Raw genomic sequence first — 23,061 nt, 5'->3', positions numbered from 1 at the left:
CTGGGTCTTTCTGGATGTATGGAGAGGAGCCCCATTTTGCTGGTACACAATTTTGGCATAAGGATTTAGAGGTGATTCATGGCCAGACATGGTCTTTCAAAATTTTAATGTACACATCTGAATTGATTTTGATCCCTGACTTAATAAAAATGGAGAGGGGAGGGGGCATCATCAGGCTATTTGAGGTCACAATTCCAAACATCATCATAGAAGCACAAGAGTTTGGTCCTGAACTTGAACCTAACAGACACTTGAAGATCTTCTGGCTTTGAGGTACTAATGTAGCAATCAGCCATGTTATTTGATACAGAATCCACTGTAAAAAGTTTTTCTTCTGAGAACAGAATTACTGGTTGACCTTTCTTAATGATGGAAAAATGTTTCTTACTTCTTTCAACTCATATGGTCTTAACTTCTTCAGTAATGATGTGTTTTTTGAATCTAGCTCTAGACTTGGCCTTCAGAGGTCACATTTAACAACATTTCTGATTGTGTGCTCACTCACATAGAGCTCCTAGGCCATCATACACATGGGTCGAATATGATTGTGCTGAATTCAGCCTTTGACTGCTCTAATTAGCCTTAAATTCCTCACAGTTTTTGTCTTACCACTTCCTGGTTTCCTCTCTATGTGACCAAACTTTTTAAACCAACTTAAAACATCATACACATTTTGTTTCGCCATCCCTAGTCTTGCTATAATGTCTTTGGGTGTAACACTAAAGAGATGAAGATCAATGACTATCTTTTTGGCAGCCATCGTAAAAAAAAAAATCAAATTTTTATTTTATTACTTTCTTACATTCGAAATAAAAATTTCAAATCCATAAATCAAAACAATGATTCTTACAAAAAAGTGTAGATTTTAAGGGCACATGCTGTATGTTTATTTAAATATATTCCCAGGCTTATGAAGTCGCTATTTTGATTGATTCTTGTATAGCAAATTTGAATCATTAACAATTTCATATATTGCTATTGTTTTCAATTACTTTGTAAAGCTTTTATTGAAACTTAAAAGTTACAACTACTTATCATTTTCAGGAAGTCTTCTCATTTGAATGATGATTTTTAAATGATTGATTAGGTAAAAATCTTCTTTCAATTAATGTCTTCAAAAATACCAACCAGTGTAAAAAAACTTTGCTTAATAATACAAAATGCTATTACAGGAGTTCATAAAATTTGCTTTTTTTTTGTGAAACTAGACACTTTTTAAAGCTTTGTCAAACAGAAACTTTTTTCAATTAAAGTTTATTTAAAGTCTCTGTTCTCTAGAAAAATCTGACTAAAGTTTAAGAACATTCTATAAATTTTAAACCATATTTAGAATTCATTTTAAATCTAACCAATTTCGCATTGTTTTCCACCATATGTACCAGGGCACAGACATTCAAAATTTGAATGCATATCAACACAAGAACCATTGTTAAAACATGGGTTTGATAAACAATCATCAATATCTATAATGTAAATTAAATGATTTAAGAAATATAAGAAAGTAAGAATTTTATTCATAGCATATTTTTTATCTTTTTTTTTTTTTTACACTTACACAGTTCAAATTTTAAAAAAATATATTATTTTTTGAGTTATATTAAGTTATATATTCACCTAACTTAAAATGCACAAATATAAAAATAAATTTTTTTATTTGACAAAGCGTTCTTAGAATTGATTGCCTATATGGAAGAAAGATTATACTGTAAAACACAATTGTTAGTTAAGCATAATAAATTAAGTAAATTTAACATCTAGTATTGTAGCAAGTTGCTTAAACATCTTGCTAACGTGACATTTATTTACCCATTTTTTTATTCACTCAATCCAATTGAGTTAATAAAATGTTTTTAGTCAACTCAGAAGCATTGAGTTGATTTTTGTTGTTTAAAACAGCTTTTTATCTCATGATAATAGTCAGCTATAATTTTAAATATATTTTTATATAAAGATAATTTTGAGATAAAATATAATTTAAATGTAATTTATATTTCAATACAATCAAGTAACTTCATCAGTTTGAAGTATAAAAACTTAAAAGGTTTTTAGCTATTTAATTCTGATTATGTTAAAAGGTTTGTAAGGAAATATTGGCACCTTATGGTTTAGGCATGCTCAGTACTAAATCTGATGTTAATTTAATTTTTGTTTGTTTGTTTATGTTTTATTTTCAACTTAACAATGTGTTTAACTTAAATTAAACTTGAAGTATTTGACTTTAAAAGATTTTTTCCTTTAAAAAATCTTTTTTTAAAAAAAAGATTTTTTTTCAAAAAAATTTTTCCCTTTAAAAAATTTAAAAAAAAAAAAAAAATTTAACTTTAAAAAATCTTTTAAAGTAAAAGATTTTTTAAAGTAAAGAAATTGAAGTTTTATTTAAATTAAATGCATGAACAAGTTGAAAAAAATAAAATACATTAAATAAACATCAGGTAAAATAGCATAATTTCCAATCAATTTGGTACTCATTTATTTGCACTAAAATTGTAATATGGACACTCTTTGTCATAATTACATCTCCTGTTTTGCATAAATAAATAGTTGTATTTCAATCTAATTCATAACTTGAGTTTTTCATGCCAATACAAATAATTAAATAAATACCATAACAGACTATCAAACCAAAATTGTGCAACTTTGAAGCAGAAAATAAAAGCAAGATTCTAGTTGCTCCTCCATGATCTTTATAGGCCTTTTGACTCTACCCAAGAAAAAAAAATTGATGCTTGAGTTTGAAGTTTGTGATTTAAATTAAAGTGCAAAAACCAAAGCTGGGAATGCTAGATTATTTTATTACAATATAAAATGGACAATCTAAAGAACAAGCTTAGACACGCTTGAAGTATTGAGGCTGCAATAAGCAGTGACAAATAATTTGTTATAATAATTTAATCTTAAAATTTAAATTTTAAACAATAGTAATCTTGGAAGCCTAATTTTAATATAAATATTTATTTGTTTGCTATTTATATCTTATTAAGACATCTGTGAAAATTAAATAGTTTAGCCTTCATTGCAACAATGTGATTTAATTAAATTATACTTTGCTTTAAACTGATACAGATTATTGAGAGTTTCCTTAAAATACAAATACTGATTTAAAAAAATGTTTTATATGGAGCTGGAAAAACATACAACAATTTCCTAACTTGATTTACTTGACCAATGAAGAAAAAAAACCTGATTTATTTGACTAGCAAAAAATTATTAAATTACTTTGAAGACAATTTTCTCCTTCCCAACCCACATTACAAACTTGTTCTCCTTCAAAACTGCAGCCATAATGACCAGTATGATCATCACGAGGTTTACATAACTTCTTGTAGGTGGCTAAAATAAAACAAAAAAAAAATTAAAAAACAAAAACCAGATACAATAGAAATTTAATAAAAATATAATTTTGTTAATATACCAATATCTGCTTGAACTGTGTATTTTTTTAATAACGCAGTAGTACTAAAGCATTTTCTTTTTAATTAAAGTTAAGAACAAACTAACCCCCCCCCCCCCCCACACACACACACACACACATACACACACACATTCTATCTAATCATCCTGCTGCAGGGTCTGTTTTTGTCAAGTAAAAAAAAAAAAAAAGCATTTTTTTTTTTAAATTTAAAAAATATGGACAAGATTATTTAAGAGCCAGGAGTAAACAGAAAGAACAGTAATTTTTAATTACCTGTTTTTAATTTCATTATAGATAATCTAGATTGCATCCTAATCTATTAAAACTAATAAAAAATTACAAATCCTAGTTTCCTTTTATTTATAAAAAGTTGTGACTTTAACCTGAAATCTTTCATTTTGGAAATCTATGCCTACAAATAAAGGAGTGACTGCGAATGATTTTTTGAATTTTGGGAGTGAATTTAATTTACTCCCAAAATTCAAAAAATCATTCACAGAAACTTCAATTATTCTGATTTTCACAAGAAGCTGAATTAAAAATTTCAAAACTTTGTTAATAGCCTCCTTATATTTATGCTGATTTTATCTGAAGTTAATGTTAAATTATACATTTAAAGTTTGAAAATTTTCTCCCTTTACCATTGTATAGAAGAGTGCACTACTGACAATAAAGTATGAATTTTTTTTTTTTTTTGAATCAAAGAAAAGTGGCAAAAGATAAGTAAAATAAAAAGACTGAATTTTAATTCAGCTTCTTTTCAAAATTCAATGATTTTTTCAAGTTTGATTGAGTTTCCTTGTAATAGAGAGAACTAAATTTCCTTTCTGTGGTAAACTTTTTAAGTATGTACTCTCCTAACTTTGGCTACTACTCTGTTGCTGTATTGTAATCTATAGGATTTGCTACATGGAAGGGGTAAAACTGTGCTAACACTTAAAGCAATATTGGATAGCACTATAGTAAACATTATTTTGAATATTGATTTTATTCAAACTTAGTTGAGTTATCTATGTTGATATGAAAATATATAAACAGCACTTATTTCTGCAACAATTCAGATATAAATAGTGCTACTTTATCAATAATGATTTGCTTAGTAGAGGTGCTTTTCTTATTTATCTCTAATGGTTTGTGTATTAATGGTCTCATAATTTTATCTGCAATTGATAGGGTGTTAAAGATATCATAACATTTTCTTTAATGATTTGGGTATTTATAAGCTCTGTACTATGTTTCTTTCAAATTCTAACTTTATTTTCTCAAAGATTTATTCCTGGATTATTGCTGTTAAAAATCATTCATTTTTCTAGAGTAGTTACAAAATACTAAAAAAAAAAAATTGAGCTAAACTTTGCCAACTTAAACTTATTTTCCAGTTTATGCTGTACTATCACACTCAAAATCTTTGATTGGCATAATTAAAATGTAGAAATTGTTTAAAATGCAACTACTTATTATTGGCGTCATAAATTTATTTTTAATTATTTAGGTATTAATGGTATCACAAACTTTTGTCCAATTTTTACAGTGTTGGTGATACTTTTTTATCTCTAACAACTTGACTACTTAATGGTGTTATAATCTTTTCTCTTATAATTTCGCTTTAATGGAAGTGGTTTTATACATTTTTAAAATGTAAGGTTTTTCTAACTCACATCTTCTATGATGATTTAATTTTAAAAAATAAAGACCTTATTATCTAAAAATTATAAGTTAGCATTAGATAGTTAATTTAGGTGAATCTGACCCAAATACACTTCAGCAGAAGATTCAAATTCTAAAGTAATAGGAAAAGCAGAATCTAATCTTTTTTAAATGACAATTGAAGCATAAGCTTTGTTACGTTATAATAATACATTTCTGAAATCTTTTCAGCGTTACTTTTATCAAAACAAATTGTTATAACTCAAAGAATTTAAGTCAATTTGAGGTAACTTACAAATTTGACAAAAGTCACCAGTCCATCCAGGATGGCATATTTTCTTATCATTTTCACAATCATAGTGACCTTCGTCATTATCTTTCGGTAAACAAGTTGGGCTATCTAACGTAAAAAAATCTTCATTTTTATTAAATTCACGGCAATTAAAAGTAAGTAATTTATAACAAGCTTTTGTTTTATTTCATAAATAATTTTTTTTAATAGTTTGTCTATATTATTTATTTTAATAATGTAAAATTGGAAAACAAACCAAAGATTTATCATGATTTTAAAAAAGTAACTATGCATCCAATTTTTTTCTTTAAAAAGTAACTATGCATCCACTTTTTTTCTCATCACACTTTTAAATTTTTTAGTTTTAAAAAAAATCTGTTTTACTGAAATAATGATATTTCAGTAAAACAGATTTTTTTTAAAACTAAAAAATTTAAAAGTGTAATGAGAAAAAAAGAAAGAAAAAAAAAACAGAAATTCAAACTAGCCTTGATCGCAATTTTCGCCTTTCCAACCTTTATTGCATAACTTCATACCATTTTCATTGTAACCGTGATAATTTCCTGGATTATCACACCAAAATGTAACATTAATTGATTTGGACAATTTGCATGCTACGCGAACGTGAAAACCTATAACTGCCTGACGTACAAAGATCCATTTATCATGAGGAGTGAAGCTGAAGTTAGTTCTAAAGTCTTTTATAAGAGCTAAGAAACAAATACAATTATATTATTTAAAGAATTTAGCGATAATGAAAATTCTTTGAGCAGTTAAAATTAAAACTTTTGTTACAATATACCGTGGTGTGACCAAGCAAAGTCCTATGCTTTAAGAAAGTCCTAATTTAAGAAATGACAAATTTCGTATATATAAAATAAACATTTAGAGAAGAAAATTTAGTTATTTTATCTAACTAGATATCTAGTTAAAACAGCAAAGTTATTTTCCGCAAATGTTTCTTTTATATATACGAAATTTGTCATTTTTTAAATTAGGACTTTCTTAAAGCATAGGACTTTGTTTGGTCACACCACGGTATATTCTAAATCATTTAGCCGTTTTTTAATAAAACTAAAACAAAATTATGTAATTGCATTAAAAAAAACCAACGCTAAGCCAAAGACTTAAAATAAAAATAGTTCCAAAAAAATGTTCTTTTCCAATTTTTAAAATTTAAAAAAAAGGCTTTTTCTCAGTTTGATATTTAAGAAATCAACGTGTTTTACGTCTTCGAGAACCACGCTTGCTCGAGAAAGAGGCTTAAATAACTGCATCTCTTTTGTAAAACAAGCATTTTAAAAATAAATTATAAAAAAATTTAACCTGTATTATTCTTCGAAGCTCGATGTCTTACTTCAACAGATATCATGAATAAATTCTAGAAAAAAAATTATCAATTCTAGAATTAAGCGGTTTAAAAACTTTTGACTTTAATGGAAATAAATATCAGCCTAAACTCAGAATGCAAAATCCCCCCGAAAATCCGGTAAGAATAAAATATTTTCTGAATTTAGTGGCAGACGCTACTAAACTTAGAAAATATTTTACTGTTAAAATAATTCAGATATTTTTATCATTTAAAAGGTACTTTAATGATAGAAGAGAAAAAAAATCCAAATTCCAAAAAAGTAAAGTTATTATCCAAAACTTAAAAAACTTTTTAATTTCATTAAAAAGTTTTTTAAGTTTTGGATAATAACTACTTTTTTTAAAAAGGTCAAACAACTTTAAAAATATAGTTCGGTTGTGAGGAACATCGGTAAGGCTGGAAGGAAAAAATCATTTTAAAAGAAAAGAAAAAATAGTAATCAGTAAGGTTTGCGGTTAAATCTTCCAAAAAAATGAATCAAATGTATTTAAGGATTAGTTTTAAATATTTATAAATAATGAATAAATAAGTAAATAATGAATAAATTATAAATAAGTGTTTTAAGTTTTACTTACGGAACCAGGTATAACATTTGGCAGCTTAAAACTTAAATCGTTCTTAAATATCGAAGAATTTATCACGTCTGATGTATTTATCAGGTCTGATGTATTTCTAAAATCTTCAGTTAAGAGTAGCTTTTTAAAATCCTTGTTCATCAAAAATGCAAATTCGTTTCTTTGAACTGTCGGAGTTTCAGCATAACCTATATCGCATTTATCATTAGTGTTTATATTTGATATACAAAATGTAACGAAGGTTAAGCACGTGCCAGTGCATTCAAGGTTTTCTTTCCGAAATCCTTCACAGCAGCGTCCGTTTTTAAGAAGGCCGTTGTGATTTTTAACATACTCTATTTGAATCTCAATGTCACCAGCTGATTTAGAATTCTAAAAGAAAAAAACGGCTTTTAACTTAAAAAAGCTCAAATCATCATGTTGAACTCAATACGTCACGTTCTCTAAATAAAAATAGGAAATAGCAACAGTTCATAAAAAACTTACTTGAACCTGAGCCAACACGATTGCCATAAAATACACATGCATATATTTTTCCATCATTTTTATTACTCTTGTTTTTATGTAAATTTCTTTAGTACACGATAATAACTCCAAAATGATTCTTCGCCACTGTACGAGAAATTATAAGTAAACAAATTATCTAAATATATGAATTAAATGTATAAGCTACCATCTGGCGTCTTAAACTTAATGTTAAAATACCATAGATACTAATAACTATAGAAAAGGTTATACTTAAAAAAAAACATCGATTACAACTTCTTATCAGTCAATTAAAGCTCAGGTTTGAGAGTTCGAAAAAATGAAAAGTAGTGAGCACATCAAAGCGCATGCGTAAATAAATATATAATTTAAAAATGTGAATTCAATTCTCACCACCATTTTCTCAGCTCAAAAATTTATTGCTTATAGATTTAAGACTTCACCCAAGAATATCTTCAGTTAGTATTTTATCGGAAGATGCATTTTTGTACAGGTGTTAGGCGGTTAAACGCAAAAAAGAGAGCGCGTGGCATTTACCTCATCGTTACAAACAAGTTAATACGTTTCAGATTAATAGTGGAGGAAAATCAATAGAATTTAAAAAATAGTTTAAGGTATTTTTAACTCAACCGACATTCCAAAATCGAAAAATACATTTTGAATCGATTCCCTTCAGTTTCAACCGCATAATTTCGTTCGGCATGCGTTAAAAACGTAATTAAGAGAAGACAAAAGTAGTTTGACGCTCACGCCTAAACATCTGGAACACATTAAAGTTTATAAAATATTACTGGTAAACACATTTTACGATCGAAATTTACCGCAGTTCTGCAACACGGTACCTCGAGTGAAGATAACATATTTCTTCGAAAGTTCCTTCCTACAAAAATACGCTTTATCAGTGTGCTTAGTACCCATCATGTTTTATTAAAAAAAAAAAAAAAAAAAAAAGCATATTACTTAGTGATCATTAGAAACCTCTAGTTTGTTGATTAGAATGATGTCTTTTTTAACAGGGAATTTGATTATTTTGGCCAATGATATATTATATATACTAGATGTCTAACTTCGATCCGAAATGTGAAGCCGTGGGAGCCATTTCTAATTCGGGCAAAAACGTTCATTTTTAACTTTTATTTCGCACGTCGGATATAGTTTTTGCCCTTATTACAAATGGCGGATATAGTTTTTGCCCTTATTACAAATGGCGGATTCAATTTGTAAACAAAAAAAGCGGCTTCACTTTTTGTCCAATAAAATCCCGCAAGTTAGACATCTAGTATATATAATATATCATTGATTTTGGCGGCTTTAACTGAGAAATTCAAATTGAGCTTTAATTGCTCCCTATCACAAGTTAATTGCTACAAAACGTGGTGAGATAATTTACCAAAAGTAAGTTGATTACAAAGTGCTTAAAAGTTTTAAACCGTTTGCTTTGGTCATTTGCGTTGAGCATACTTTGATCTTGTGCCATCATTCTGAGTTTGATGTCATCGGCTTTATAAAATTATTCCAAATTCATCTAACTCCCTGCTTGTTTTCATTTCCGAGAAATAGTAATCAAACAATAATCTTGGGGATTTTAAAGTTGCTTTGTTTTGTGATTAAAATACGTAGGGGGTTTTTTAAAATTATGGGTTTTTGAATAAGCAAAATGAGGGTAAAAATTTAGCGTAAATGACGTTCATCAGCTAAAATAGTGGTGTTGAAAATAAGGTAATTAATTAAAGAATAACGAATGTATAATTTAGCGTAAAAAAAAAAAAAGGGAAAAAGCCTAAAAAAATATTACAAACACTTTAAATAACTTTCTTACAGAAATGCTCGCACTTTACTACCGTTTTAAAGTATCGGTCCCTGCGTTTGCATAATTAAAATTTTTCGACAAATAATAAATATTGCAAACGTGAACTATATTGAGAATAAAATCATGAGTCAACGACCAATACTACTCAATTTTTCATCAGGTCAGGTTAGAATCGAAAATATAAAAAAGAAGTTGTGGTAAAGTATTTAAAAAAAAAAAAAAAGAATGAAAGAAAGAAAGAAAAAAAGAGAAAAAAGAAAAAAGTGACGAATCTCAGAGATATTTAAGCAACTTATTGCTCAATATTGCAGACGAAACGCAAACGGAAGATGATTATCACAATTAGCATGGAAGCTTGAACACTGATAAAATTGAAAAGAGGAGAAAGCGCATTTACACAACCAACAAACTGAACTAAATTGTGTTTAACGGTAGGAAATTTACTAACTTGTTGCATTGCCAACTTCCCTTCCACCCAAAAAACAGGCACTAAGGAGGCAAATGATAAAACAGGAAAGGCAATACTTATTACTTCACAGTTTGTGACCTTATCAAACATCCATTTCCTCAAGAGGCGTGTTAGTAAACACATCTTAATGAAAAACAAGCTGCATTAAACTGTCTTTCTTCCTAGTCTTTTTGTTATCAAAGTTACTGTAAAATTTTTCCATGTTCAACTTCCTTACCACCTCCAACTCTATTGACAGTATAGCTTGCTAATCTATTATCTATGATAGTTGATCTATTCAGGCAGGTTGCCTAATTAACGGCGAATTTATAAACTGCGAATAGGCATGATCGCGAAAGTCTTATGTGCGCACGAACATAACTTCGAACTGGTGTTAGCATGATTAGAATTAGAGTGAACTAGTGTAAGCGCGCAATACAATTTTATCCACTTATGAAACATTAAACCAGTTTATACTTTGGTATTCTCTAAATGGATTTTATATCGAATTTGAAAAAATATTGCACATCAAGTTAAGTTAAACATAAGGAGGAAAAGTAATTTATTTTTTATTATATATATTTCCCAGCATTCTCTATTACATAATTGTGTTAAAGTTATATAACGCTATAATTTTATTTAGTAAGTGCACAATTGTTGACACTTTCTCCAATCGGTTTTTTATATTTAAAATTAATGACATTAATATTTAGTTTAAGACAAACAAAAATAAAAAAAGTGTAATTGTGTTTGAGCAAACAAACATATTTATACTTTTTTTTTCACAAAAGCTTGAGCTTCAAAAAAAAATTCTAACCAGATCACAGCGGGACATGGTGTGCTAAAAGCCGAAAACTTATTTTAGATTTTTGCATTTTAAACTATTACTCCCATCAGTATAATATATTAGGTCACATTAAAAACTAAGCATTGTTTATCAAACACAGTGAATTTAATTAAAATTTTCAATTTTAGTTTGTCTCAGAATAATATTTTAGGCAGTTGAGCGCTTTTTTTTGGAAAAGGTACCATAAATGCATGTTCGAATAGCGTTATTTGTAAATTCAATATCTACGGAATTTGTAGGAATATCATTGTGAATTTTTTTACATTAATACCAATGACTACAGTGAACATATTGGCACTCTTAACTTCATCCCGGACTTTTGGTACCTTTTCTCCCAGCCGGTCGAGCGCCCACACACACATATACACACACACAAGTTGAAAACAGTTTGGTTGCAGATATTTGCATGTAGCTGAAACATATGCTGTTACACTGTCATATTATCTTTTAAATTGGTACATATTGTTTTCTGAAATCAGAGGACTCAATTTTGAACTTGTAAAATGTTCCTTGTTTTCTTGACTTGTATGTGATGTGATTTAAGCTTGATGTTGATTTATTTACGAAATATTGTACACATGCAGTTAGGTTTTATGTAAAAATCTATGGTACTATATGCCACAGAGTATTTGCAAAATGCTTGTTCATGGGCTAACTGTTATTGATCACATGACATTACAAATTAGGCTCTTACGTAAAGAAGCTCAAGAGGCCCGGAATAAAGAATTTAAACAGTATCGTGAGCATTTTACACGCAAGTGTGATCGGATCAAATGCAATGATGATGTATTTGAGCGATTATTTTGTTCTAGTGACGCAATCTTTATTTTTCTTTATTACAAACAACAACTAGTGCAAAGAAAAAAGCTCTGCCTGAAGGTGTTTTACAGGTATTAAAGATCAATATTTATATTTTATCATTTTTGTAAATTTTTACAAGCCACTTTTGGTTTCTTGTATGTAACTCATTGTTCAAATTCAAATATAAACTTTGTTAGTTAAATTTGTCAGTATTATGCACTTCAGTAATGTTAAATTCTTCAGTAATTGGGTATCCATAGCAACCAAATAACAAAAAAAAAGGTCATAAAATGCTCAATTATTACAATAGTAACCACATTTCGGTCGCATTTGGTGATTAACTGAACTATTCCAGATTTTGACACAAAATAGGTGTCCCTGGTCCACTATGCAGATAGATTATTTATGAGCGCTTGATTTCGTATTGACTTTGAGTTTTTCCTTTGAGAGCAGAAATTTACAGAAATTAAAAATATGAAAGCCGAAAAAAAACAACTGTAGTTTAAAACAAAAAATTAGTCATACTTAAGAATAAGTGCCTTGACACTTATTCTTATTGCTCTTGACATCAGTGCAATAAATTTTTTGTTTCCCAGTGTTCTTAGATTATAACAATAAAATGTAACAAAGTTGAGATTACTATTTTTTTTTTTTTTTGTGCCAGCAAATCATAAAACTATATTTCTATTTTTTTGTGCCAGCAAATCATAAAACTATATTTCTATTTTGGAAGCTCATTTCATTACCTGTCTAACGTCACATTATGATCAAGGGGTTATTTGATGTTATTGGTTAAAAATTGATTTGAGGTGAAACATGTTTATCCGGCACAAAAGCCTTTTCTGTCTATTTTAAACTTTTCTTTCTGTCTATTTTCAACTTTTACATCAATATCTTAGAAACTACACATGCTAAAAACTTGAATTTCTGGATTTCTCTAAGTCGAAGTATTTACTTTTGATAGAGATTTATAAGAAAGGAAATAGGAATAGGTCGGTTTTTATCGGCCCAATATTTACATTTGATTGTCACTTTTAACTTTACATAGTCTATAAGACTAGCCTCTCGATCAACTGTCTCGGCTTTAAATATTTTGCATTCAGCTATCAATGCACCATTTTCGTATGTAAGTATCTGTTTATTTAAGCTATGTAAAAATCCAAGGAAGTTCACTCTCTTTAGTATTTGTTTATATCATTATGTTTCATCAATGGCTTCTTTATCAAGATATGTAGAATATCTTTTTTTTCATTATCCGGAAATATTGCTTTAATGATATTTTGATTCATATTCTTAAACTTTATTATTGCCACCCTGGCGTTCAGAATATTTGTATCTTGTATATAATATTCGCTTTACTTATTACTATTGTATCACTATGTATATTATTCATAGAACTTTCACTCGCGTAATTTACATATTCGTTTTTAACATGGATTTGATGACAATTAACAAAGGATCTTATACAAAATTTTTCTAGATTTATCGATGACAGAGTAAATCGTTATGTCACACGTACGAATCGGAATCTTTGTAGTTTTATTACCAAAATAATTATTTATAGAAATATTTTGGGACCTTTTAACCAGAAAAATCACTCCTGTTAACGGAATGCGGAGTGCTTTATATATAGGGGAGGCCATCCGAAGTTGTATTTAGGGATGGAGGCAGAGTGGTACTTTTTTTTTGGACGTAAAATGGTGCAAGATCGTATTTCTAAACACTTTTAATTTCTCTAATCTTAAGATTGTTTTAGTAATAATTTACTTATCTTTATACAAGTTCATGCCACTTACACAATAAAATTCTAATTAATTTTTTGGTTCGAAAACAAAGAAAAATTGTATTGAAAGCACTCGTTTGTTTTTCCATTTCTTGTGTTGAACATTGTCTATTAAACTACTCTTTAAATAAAATAGGAGGGGAGGGGATTTTTTTCATTTATACTAGATGCAATAAGCGCATATTTAAACTGTAAATGTCCATTTTAAATGCTGGAAAATGATGTGTAAAAGCAATAGTTTTCGTTCATAGACACTTGTTAAACATAAACTCCAATCTGTTTTATTAGTAGCTTCAATTTACCATGTGAAAGATGATAATGAAAAATATATAAACACAAACCCACAATTAATACCTTGTAAAATTACTTTCAGACCTATGTCTGAAGGTAATTTTAAATATAACATGTAAAAGCATACCTCGTTTCACCAATTTTTTGCTCAAGATTAACCGACGAAGATAAACAATGGAAAAGTGCGAAAATAATTTAATGACATCTTTCGCTTGCAGTTTTAACTTTAACGTTCGAATTTTCGGTTCCGTTCGATAGCTTTTTCTTTAGAAAAAAAAAAAAATTTGCAGATGATGAATTTGTCATCTGGGTAATTAACATAAGTTGCGATCATCAGCATAACTGTCCGCAAATCCTTGCTTAAATGCTTCTGACTGACCTCGGTATCCCAAAGACAATTTAAATTAACTCTTATTTTGTTTTTGGAATTTTTTTTTAGAAAGTTTGAGAGAACGAAAATGGGACGTGCTTTTATAATTTGATGTAAACAATCTTGTTACACTTGTAATACTTGTGAATTTAGTAAGAGCGAAAGTGATACAGAGCATAAATTTAGCGTGATTTAAAATAAATAAGAACTGGTATAACTACGCCCCACATGTTAAGAGAATCTTGCACAAGTGCAAACTAGAAAGGTTTAACATAAATTGGCGAAACTGCCTGCTTACGTAACTAAAAATAGGAAGAAATCTGAAACTTTAAATCAGTTCATATTTTGATGTGTATTGAAATCGAACTTGCAAAATGTTGTATATCAAGTTAAATGAAGTATAAGAAGCATCATCGATAGACAATTTTCCAGCATTCTCTATTTTATCTAAATTTGTTTAAAATTGTTTATTCTAGGAACCTTTGAACTTTCTTCTATTTTCAGTTTAAAAATCAGTCAGGTTGTAAGTGGGATTTTAAGGGTAGGTTTCAATTAGGATTACAATATGATAAAATTTGGATAAGACGATTGTTATCATTATGATGATGATAACTTATGATGATTATTCTCACGTTAAAATGTTTATCAAACGAATGTTTACTAAAACATTTAAACATCAAGTGGCAACGAGTATTGGGAAAACAATCTGTCCAAGTGATACAGCTTCAAAATATAATCAGTTTATCAAGAAAACAGGATATACTGGTGGAAAATATTCTTCATAAAAGTTTCTTTAAGAAATTAAATAGCTATTACAGGTACTAGATTTTCTAATTGCAACTGTTTCTGCTTTATGTAGCTGCAATTACGTTAATTAACTAATACTTAAATGATAAGATTAGATTTTTAATACAGCTTGCACAATCTCAATATGACCTATGCAAGATTGGATACACATAGTTGTATAAAAAAAAAACCCTGTCAAGAGTGGCAGCATTATTAGTTTTAAAAGAAGTTTGTTAAAGAAAATCTGCCCAATATTGAAATAGTTCATTTGTTATTCAGCTATTCAGAGGTTTTATTGAAGATTTACCCAAGTTCCATTTTTTGCTCAACTTGCCCTATACAGTTGCTCAGCTTGTCCTGTAGAGTCAGGTTGAGCAGCCCGTTTGTTTGAAGGCGATATCTTTTAAAGAAAATTTGGAAGAAAAATTTTTTTAACTAGTTTAGAACAAGTTAAGAAACTGATCTAATAACAAAATATAGTAGGTTGTAGTTGGAATTTCATTATCCTTTAATTGTTAAAAGTCCTCTATTGCTTATTGCCCTCACTGCTTGTTTTCTCTTTTTGCAAAGTGTTGGCTATACATGCTATTCCAGTGTTTTTAGATATTGATCATTTTAAAGCTAGATATCTATTTATTAAGGTTCGCAAAATTATCGCTGTCTAAAATTTATATGGTGTTCCAAAAATTTACAGGGTGTCCAAAAAGTCCCCATCTCACCTATTTTGGTTATAATTTCTAAACTTATCATTTTTTCTTTTAGACGATTTGAGATAAAATGGATAATTACACTCCACAACAACATGCTATAATAGTACTGAAATAATAATTTAATTATTTCAACACAACATGAGTTTTGAAAACTTTTTCCGAGACAAATTCCTCTATTTTCATCAACAATTTGGCAGTTAGTGATTTGATTCAAAGAAATAGGGATAACGTTTGATAACTTATGAGCAGTCCACGGGCATGGTGTTCATCAAAAAATTTAGAATTTGTTGTTGAGTGTGTGCAAGAAGATCCAGATATATAAATCAAAAGAAAAGCGCAACATCACTGCACCGAATCTTGTGGAAAAACCAACACTCTAAAACATAATGAAATTTCAGATTTTGCTTCAAAACTCTGAAGCTCATTTTTAGCTGAATAGAACAGTATATAAACAAAATTCTTGTTTCTGGGGAATTTTGGCAAAAAATTAATGGCAAATTATGCTGCTTGAGAAACAATGGATGAATTGCGGCAGATTTATCCTAATCAAATCATTTCCGAATGAAGTGATTTTAATTGGACTGCATGGTCACCTGATTTAACAGCTCCGAACATTTTTCTATGTAGGTCAGTTAAAACGAAAAATTAAAGCCAAAATTGTAAACATATTATAGGATTTGCTGCGTTTTGTTATAGAAAATACGATAAATAAAGCCTAAATATGCCAGAGCTTTTATGGGGTCCATTTATTAAACATGATTTTTATAAATTTGTATAAAAAGATTATTACACTGATCAACATATATTGCGTTATATTACAACATATTGCAATATTATTGCGTTTTCAATTAAAATTGCTACAAATTGCTTAATAAATTGACAACTAAAAATGCAACAAAATTTTAAAAATGCAATGTGTTTTTAAATGTAATTTAAATGCACTTAAATAAAAATAATTCCGATGCTTTTCTAATTACCCTTGTCATTTTTTTGTTTTACATACGTTTAATGTGTTAATAAGCAGTAACAAGGTTGTTGTTAAAATATTACAATATTATTGCAATATTATTGCAACTGTATAATATGGATTTATTGCAAGTTAATGTGGAATTATTTTTATCGGTTTTAACGACTTTGAATGATTTTAATGTTCAAAGTGGCGTTTTGTACATGCGCGGAACGAACCTGTCTGGTTGGAAAATTTGTTAAAATTTTATTTGCGCAATGAAACGAAACTTTTTTAATAGAAAGTACGAAAGAAGAATTTTACACTCTACAGCTGAGTCTACGTCTTCTGAAGAGGACATCATTAAAAGTAGTTCTCAGTCCGACGGTAGCGATACGGATGATAATGTTAACAATGGTAGATTTACCCACGAAACAGAAGAAATTGTAGTATCTGAGCCTGAGGAAGAATCAAAAGCTTCCATGTTTCAGTTTTTTAGTTGTAATCCATTTGAAAATTCTTTATTTGATCCACTCACCAACAAAACGTTTATGTTTTTAACCTTATTGTATTTAATGATTAGCAATTCATTGACTGAAATCGCATTTGATCGTTTTTTGAAGACTTTGCTGGTATGTAAAATGTAGCCTACATTGTGCGATGTACTTGTAAATGAATATTGCCAAGCTGATTAAATCACCAACCAACTTGTCCCTTGATTAAAATATTTAAAAACTCAGACATCTTCAAGTTTAGTGACTTTTATTCCAAAAATTTTCTGCAATAGGTAAGCTACTGATCAAGCTTAGAGACTTAATAAAATTAAAATTAAATAAAAATATTTTGTATATTTATTTATTGAATGGCCTGAAAAGTGGGTTATTTTAGTGTTCTCAGGCCCTAAAAGTTATTTTTTGGCGTATTAAATTTTATTTTTTTTTTAGTTTATTGGCATAATTTTAAAAAATTACAAAAACAAAATGCATTTATTGTCTTGGGCAGACAAATGCCACTGAAAACCTGAACCAGGGTGCATTCCATATTTTTTTTTTTTTTTTTTCACAGAATATATATCAACAACGCCAAAATTTATTTAATTTTTACCAATACACCAAAAAAAAAAAAATTTATAAGGTAATAACAATTTTGTACACCAAAAATAAAATGACATCAATTAATAATTACATAAATTAACAACATCAAATAAATAAAAAATTTTGTAAAAATACATAAATTTATTTAAAGTCGCTAAACATGGAAAGTTGCTATATTTGAAGATTTATAAAAAGTCTTAAAGTTAACATTCTCTCTTCCTAATTATTGCAATGGTTCCATGAAAGGATTTAGTCAATTTATTTGCTTAGGCTGTATGGGCTGCAGCACGCACAGCCTAGCCATGGCTTTATTCTAAAACTCTCCATTTACATTAAAAATGGATACAGCCAGTCTATTCAGACTAGTCTTTGAGCCTGTCATATCAAGTAATGCACTGCAAAAAATGCTGCTCTGGCAGTTTAGCTCTGGCTACCATCAGAAATGGTGCACATTGCCAATAATTTGTAAAAAAAGTCTGAGAAAATTGGCATAAGTAGAGAGTCTTTTAATTAGGAACATTCTACATTACTGTCTAGTCTTATTTTCATTTCAACTAAGGTTGGGGCCTGGGTTGGTTGGTAAAACTTCAATAGCTATACTTTTAAAGTTTTAATTTTTTGTTTTATAGATTTTTCAGTGTGTAGAAAACGTACCTTCATCTCTTAAAATGATTCGTAGATTTGTTAAAAAAAATGTATTCTCCCATACTGAACCAACCCATACATATTATTGTCATGATTGCTGCACAGCTTTAGTTGACACATGTAAACTAAATCTTCATTGTTCATCACATATCTTTATATTGGATATTATTAGCCAAATGAAACTTGTTTTATCTCAAAATTTGGGAGCAATTAAATCTTATCAAATGGAAATTATATTGGGTAAACGAAAGAGTGATTTAATTTTGAGACAAAATTTTGTCGAAAATATGAAATCTAAAAATGTTTTACATATTCATTTGTTAATGTCAACTGATGGTGGAGAACCATACACAAAAAAAAAGACTACAATGTGGCCATTTCATGCAATTATTTTGGATTTACCATCTTATAAACGGTTTCTAATTGAAAATACATTACTTCTTGGTTTATGGTTCTCATCATTAAAACCTAATTGGCATGCTTATTTGAAGGTAAATCAATTATTAATAGTTATTTTTTATATTAAAATTATAGTTAATTGATTTTCCTATAGTGGTAGAATTCTTTCACTGTTCCAGCTGTGGAACAGTGAATTAATTCTACCACTATAAGTATTGATAATAAACAACAAACAAACAACAATTAGGCATAATTACTATATTACTAACTATTTTTTAGGAGTGCATTAATGAAAAACTGTTTGAAATACCCCTTGAAATTAACAATGTCCAAGTTGTTATTCATATTGTTGGTCTGGTTTTCGATTTACCTGCAGTGGCCTCAATTATCAATCACAAGCAATATAATGGTGAATTTGGATGTCATTATTGTGAACATCCTGGTAGAACAATTGAAAGAAAACATGGTTCAGCAAGAATTTATTCACATTCAGATACAAAATATAATCTTAAAACATCTGAAATGTATGCCAAATATGCTAGATTAGCTGAAAAATCAAAAGTATCTGTATTTGGAATTAAAGGCTTGAATATCTTTAGTGAAATGTCATTTGTTAAAGTGCCAGATATGATACTTATTGATGTGTTACATCTGTTTTACGAAAATTGCTCAAAAAAACTTTTAATTTGTTTATTTTCTGTTATCAATAAACATGAAGCATTTTTTATTGGTAGTGCTGCAAAATTAAATGCTCTGGAAATCTTACTTGCTGATCAAAAAATGCCACATAATATGCCTAAGCCACCAACTATTAAATCATTTATACATTGGAAAGGCCATGACTTTAAAAACTTTATTTTATACTTAGCAGTTCCATATTTTCTGCCATATTTGAATCCTGACTGCATGATGATGATCTATTCTCTAGTAATTGGCATGAGCTTGTCAAGCAGTGAAATATGTTTAGATAAAGTATCAGTTATTAGCCAGCTGTTTAATTTTTATCAAAAATCATTGTCTGAGTTGCTTCCTTTATATATGAATACTATCAATGTTCATCTACTTGGTCATGTTAGCGATATTATTAAAATGCATGGAAGTGTGACAAATTACTCAATGTTTTGTTTTGAAGCTCGGCTTAGTAATTATAAAAAAATGATGAAAGGAACACATGGTCACCCACAGCAGATTGTGCAAAAATTTCTTGACTTCAAAACAGCTTCTTGTTTTTTGCAAACAACAGATCATCCTAAAAAATCTGAAATTCGTCAAGCATTAAATATTGGCATTAGTGAACAGGAAGAATTGCAATTGCTAAATCCTGGCAAATTGTTAAAACATGGTATTGTTTATCATTCAAAAACTTATGGCAAACATAACAGCTACACTTGTCAATTTGGACATAATAAGTTTGGTATCATATTGGATTTTCCTTTAGTTGACAATGTTATACATGTTCAGTTACAACTATTAAATGTGGAATGCAAGTTAGTATCTACTTTTGGTGATATGATTGGAAATGTGAAAGTTAACATTGATGATGACTTATTTTTTATTGTTGAACAAACACAAAATATTGTTGTTATTCCAGCTGACAATCTAGTTTGCAAATGCATATTAATTAAAAGTAAACTACTCACAAAAGAAGTAATAATTTTAACACCATTGAAAGAACTTTTTGAATATGCTTAGGGTGGCTAAATGTAAATTTTGTGATAAACAAACAAATAAACCATGCATGTGTGTTTTTTTATACAAGCATTTTATACAAATTTACAAATTAATTTTATAAAACTTTACATAATATTTTACATAAAAATTTTACATAATATTTTACATAAAAATTTACATAATGTTTTAATAATAATTTACAATATTAACAAATTATTTTTATAAAAATTATGCAAGCATTTAATACAAAAACATTTTTATAAATTTTGTACAAGCAAGTTTTTTTTTATAAATTTTATATTTTGATAACTTTGTAAAGCTATCGTGATTGTGTTGTTTTTAATTTTTTTCATAGGTTTATATTATTAAATAATGGCTTATCCTGGTAGAAATAGAACCAAGAAATTGGATTTTGTAGACACTCAAAAGCTTTCTTCAACATTTGTTCTTTTATGGTACAAGGACTGTGAGAAGCATGAGCGTCATACACCTCCTATATCACTTTCAAATACACTTTTTAAGCATTATTCATCCGTTGAATGCCTTGAGTTTCAAGTGGTAAGTGCATTAAAATACAACTACAGATGACAATTACCCTATATACTTTAATTAAAGTCCATCCTAAAATATAAGCCCACTTTTTAAAGATGTTGAAAAAATTGATGTAGATAAATAAATTTAATGTTTTTTTACTTAACAGAAAAATGTAGTGAATGTATTCATTGCAAATAAATTTTCAGCTGTCATAATATATAAGGGGTCTATTACCCAATGTTGTAAATTTGAAACGTCATTGGATAACTTTATGGATGAATTTGGTGACGAAAATCCTAGCAGTGATGAAGTGAGTAAGTTTGCCCTCAATTATATTGAAGGCAATGCTGTGGGAAAAAGAAAACATAATGAAGACCCATCTTCAGGTAACTTGTGACAATTACAAGTATAATATTATATTATTTTTGTTATGAATTTACTATTCTGTGTATGTAACTACAACTTTTAATTGTTCTTGTATTTTTCTATAGATTCAGACAATATGGCACCAGTCTCAGAACGTATAGGCCTAAATGGACCTAAATACAATTCGACTCCTAAATCAAAGGTGCTGAAAAAAAAACGCGTTAATGAAGACCATTCTTCAGGTTATTTTAATAATATTATTACAATTTCGTTGATGTACTTTCTTGAATATATTTTTATTGTTCGTTTCATTTATAGAATCAGGCTCCTTTGCATCAGTTTCAAACTATCAAAAAGGATCGTCTAAAAAAAGTAAAGTAGAGATTATGGCTTTGGAAAAGCGCAAGCTTGACATGCTTGATGACAATGTTGATAATGATGCTCCCAAAACCAAACACTGTGGTACACCAAAGTTGAGCAGTCTGTCTTGTTTAGAAGGTTAGTTAAAATACTGTATTTGCATAAGCTCTACCATATTGTGCTTGTACATAGAAGTACTCTATTGTTTTTAACATTAGCAATTTTGGTTGAACAAAAGAAACTTCTCGTTGAACAAAGGAAGACCAACAAACTTCTGGCTGAAATTTTACACCCAATAGAAAATGAAACTATTAATGATAATGTAAGTCAAATTTAATTTTTGTAATTTAGTTGGAAAAAGCTCATCCAATGAGTGCAGCACTAGCTAGTATTGACCGAATTAAAAAAAAAGGAAATATTGATTGCTTCAGGAAAGGGTGGCACATTAAGGTGTTGACTTTTTGGTAAATTTTTGGTATCTCTAGTTTCCAATATAAAAAACAGATGAACTTTGGTTTGAAAGTAACTGAAAAGTCATTGGTTTTATTTAAATTTTGAAAAAGGTCACCCACCATGACCTTTGATTACACACTGGCTCCTATATATTATTGAATTTTTTTTTCTTCAAAAGTATATCAACCTGGGTCTCAAAAGAACTAGAATTTTAAAGTGTTTTCAAAGTTCATAATATTTTCTACTGAAACATTTTAAGAAATAATATTGCAAACAAAATGTCATAAAAAAAGACCTTTTCAAGTTTTAGATAATTGTTTTTATATATAAAATTTAATCAATTTATTTTTATTTAAAACCACTATTATTTCTGAAATCTCTATGAAATTCTGGTTCTTTTGAGACACAGGTTGATATACTTTAGAAGAAAATTCACTGATATATGGGAGCCAGCGTGTAATCAAGGGTCATGGTGGGTGACCTTTTTCAAAAATTAAATAAAACCAATGACTTTTCAGTTACTTTCAAACCAAAGTTCATCTGTTTTTTATATTGGAAACTGGAGATACCAAAAAGTCAATACCCTAGTGGCACATTTTCATATATTAGGTAGCTTAATTTGACCGTGCATTGAACAAAGTTTACTAAACCAGATTGTTTACTAAATTCGAACTCATCTGTATTATAATTTTTAGACCGTGTATCCTGGATTTGATGCCGTTTTTAAATTAAATGACATTCAAAAACGAGACCCGTGTTGCTTCGCAAGAAAATTTATTGTTTTGCGATTTGGAAAGGAGTTTGCTTGCACGCGTATTTGTGAACCAAATGGACCAACTGCACGCATTCATATGGACAAAGAAGAAGTGCAGGAAGTTAAAGGTGCACTGGACAAAGTTTTCAAGACTTACAACTGGCGTGTTGTTCGAGCGAGTATTAATCAATTTTTCCGAGACAATAAAA

General features: G+C 28.8%; 2 protein-coding genes and 1 pseudogene across 13 annotated transcripts in view; 2 read left to right on the top strand and 1 right to left on the bottom strand.

Annotated features, from left to right (window-relative positions):
* The window catches only part of LOC145182465 (uncharacterized), a 25,241-nt gene extending 11,273 nt beyond the window's left edge, over positions 1–13,968 (bottom strand). For 3 of the 9 annotated variants that reach the window (XR_016451407.1, XM_090083769.1, XM_090083771.1), the window contains exons 1-9: positions 9,604–9,654; positions 8,606–8,664; positions 7,785–7,910; positions 7,299–7,670; positions 6,678–6,732; positions 5,840–6,061; positions 5,355–5,459; positions 3,217–3,330; positions 1,350–1,463 (exon numbers count right to left, since the gene is read on the bottom strand). Coding sequence is in view for 8 of the 9 variants with exons in the window: in XM_090083769.1 (XP_089939895.1) it covers positions 1,350–1,463; positions 3,217–3,330; positions 5,355–5,459; positions 5,840–6,061; positions 6,678–6,732; positions 7,299–7,670; positions 7,785–7,910; positions 8,606–8,644 (1,147 nt within the window). In the remaining variant the exon portion in view is untranslated. The other 6 variants (XM_090083773.1, XM_090083777.1, XM_090083772.1 and 3 more) reach the window with 5 other exon arrangements.
* Positions 9,826–23,061, top strand: LOC149889583 (uncharacterized; annotated as a pseudogene). Its single transcript, XR_016451413.1, has 7 exons — positions 9,826–10,025; positions 20,741–20,943; positions 21,086–21,305; positions 21,411–21,527; positions 21,604–21,783; positions 21,864–21,967; positions 22,794–23,061. The product of XR_016451413.1 is annotated as an uncharacterized LOC149889583 (transcript).
* LOC149889584 (uncharacterized) lies at positions 10,511–20,450 on the top strand. Of its 3 annotated transcripts, none has more exons than XM_090083786.1 (3): positions 10,511–10,599; positions 18,300–18,806; positions 18,994–20,450. In XM_090083786.1, exons 2-3 carry the CDS (start codon positions 18,339–18,341, stop codon positions 20,404–20,406), a joined length of 1,881 nt encoding a protein of 626 aa, XP_089939912.1. In that variant the 5' UTR covers positions 10,511–10,599; positions 18,300–18,338; the 3' UTR covers positions 20,407–20,450. The 3 variants fall into 3 exon arrangements, with proteins under 3 accessions (XP_089939912.1, XP_089939910.1, XP_089939911.1); XM_090083784.1 differs by lacking the exon at positions 10,511–10,599 and adding an exon at positions 16,724–17,208; XM_090083785.1 differs by lacking the exon at positions 10,511–10,599 and adding an exon at positions 16,854–17,363.

This window comes from Hydra viridissima, unplaced genomic scaffold (assembly GCF_058129835.1).
Source record: "Hydra viridissima isolate aposymbiotic clone 2 unplaced genomic scaffold, HvirCarnegie_v1 scaffold_4, whole genome shotgun sequence".
NCBI lineage: Eukaryota > Metazoa > Cnidaria > Hydrozoa > Anthoathecata > Hydridae > Hydra > Hydra viridissima.
The sequence above is the reverse complement of the archived record's forward strand: the minus strand, read 5'-3'. Positions and strand labels throughout refer to the sequence as shown.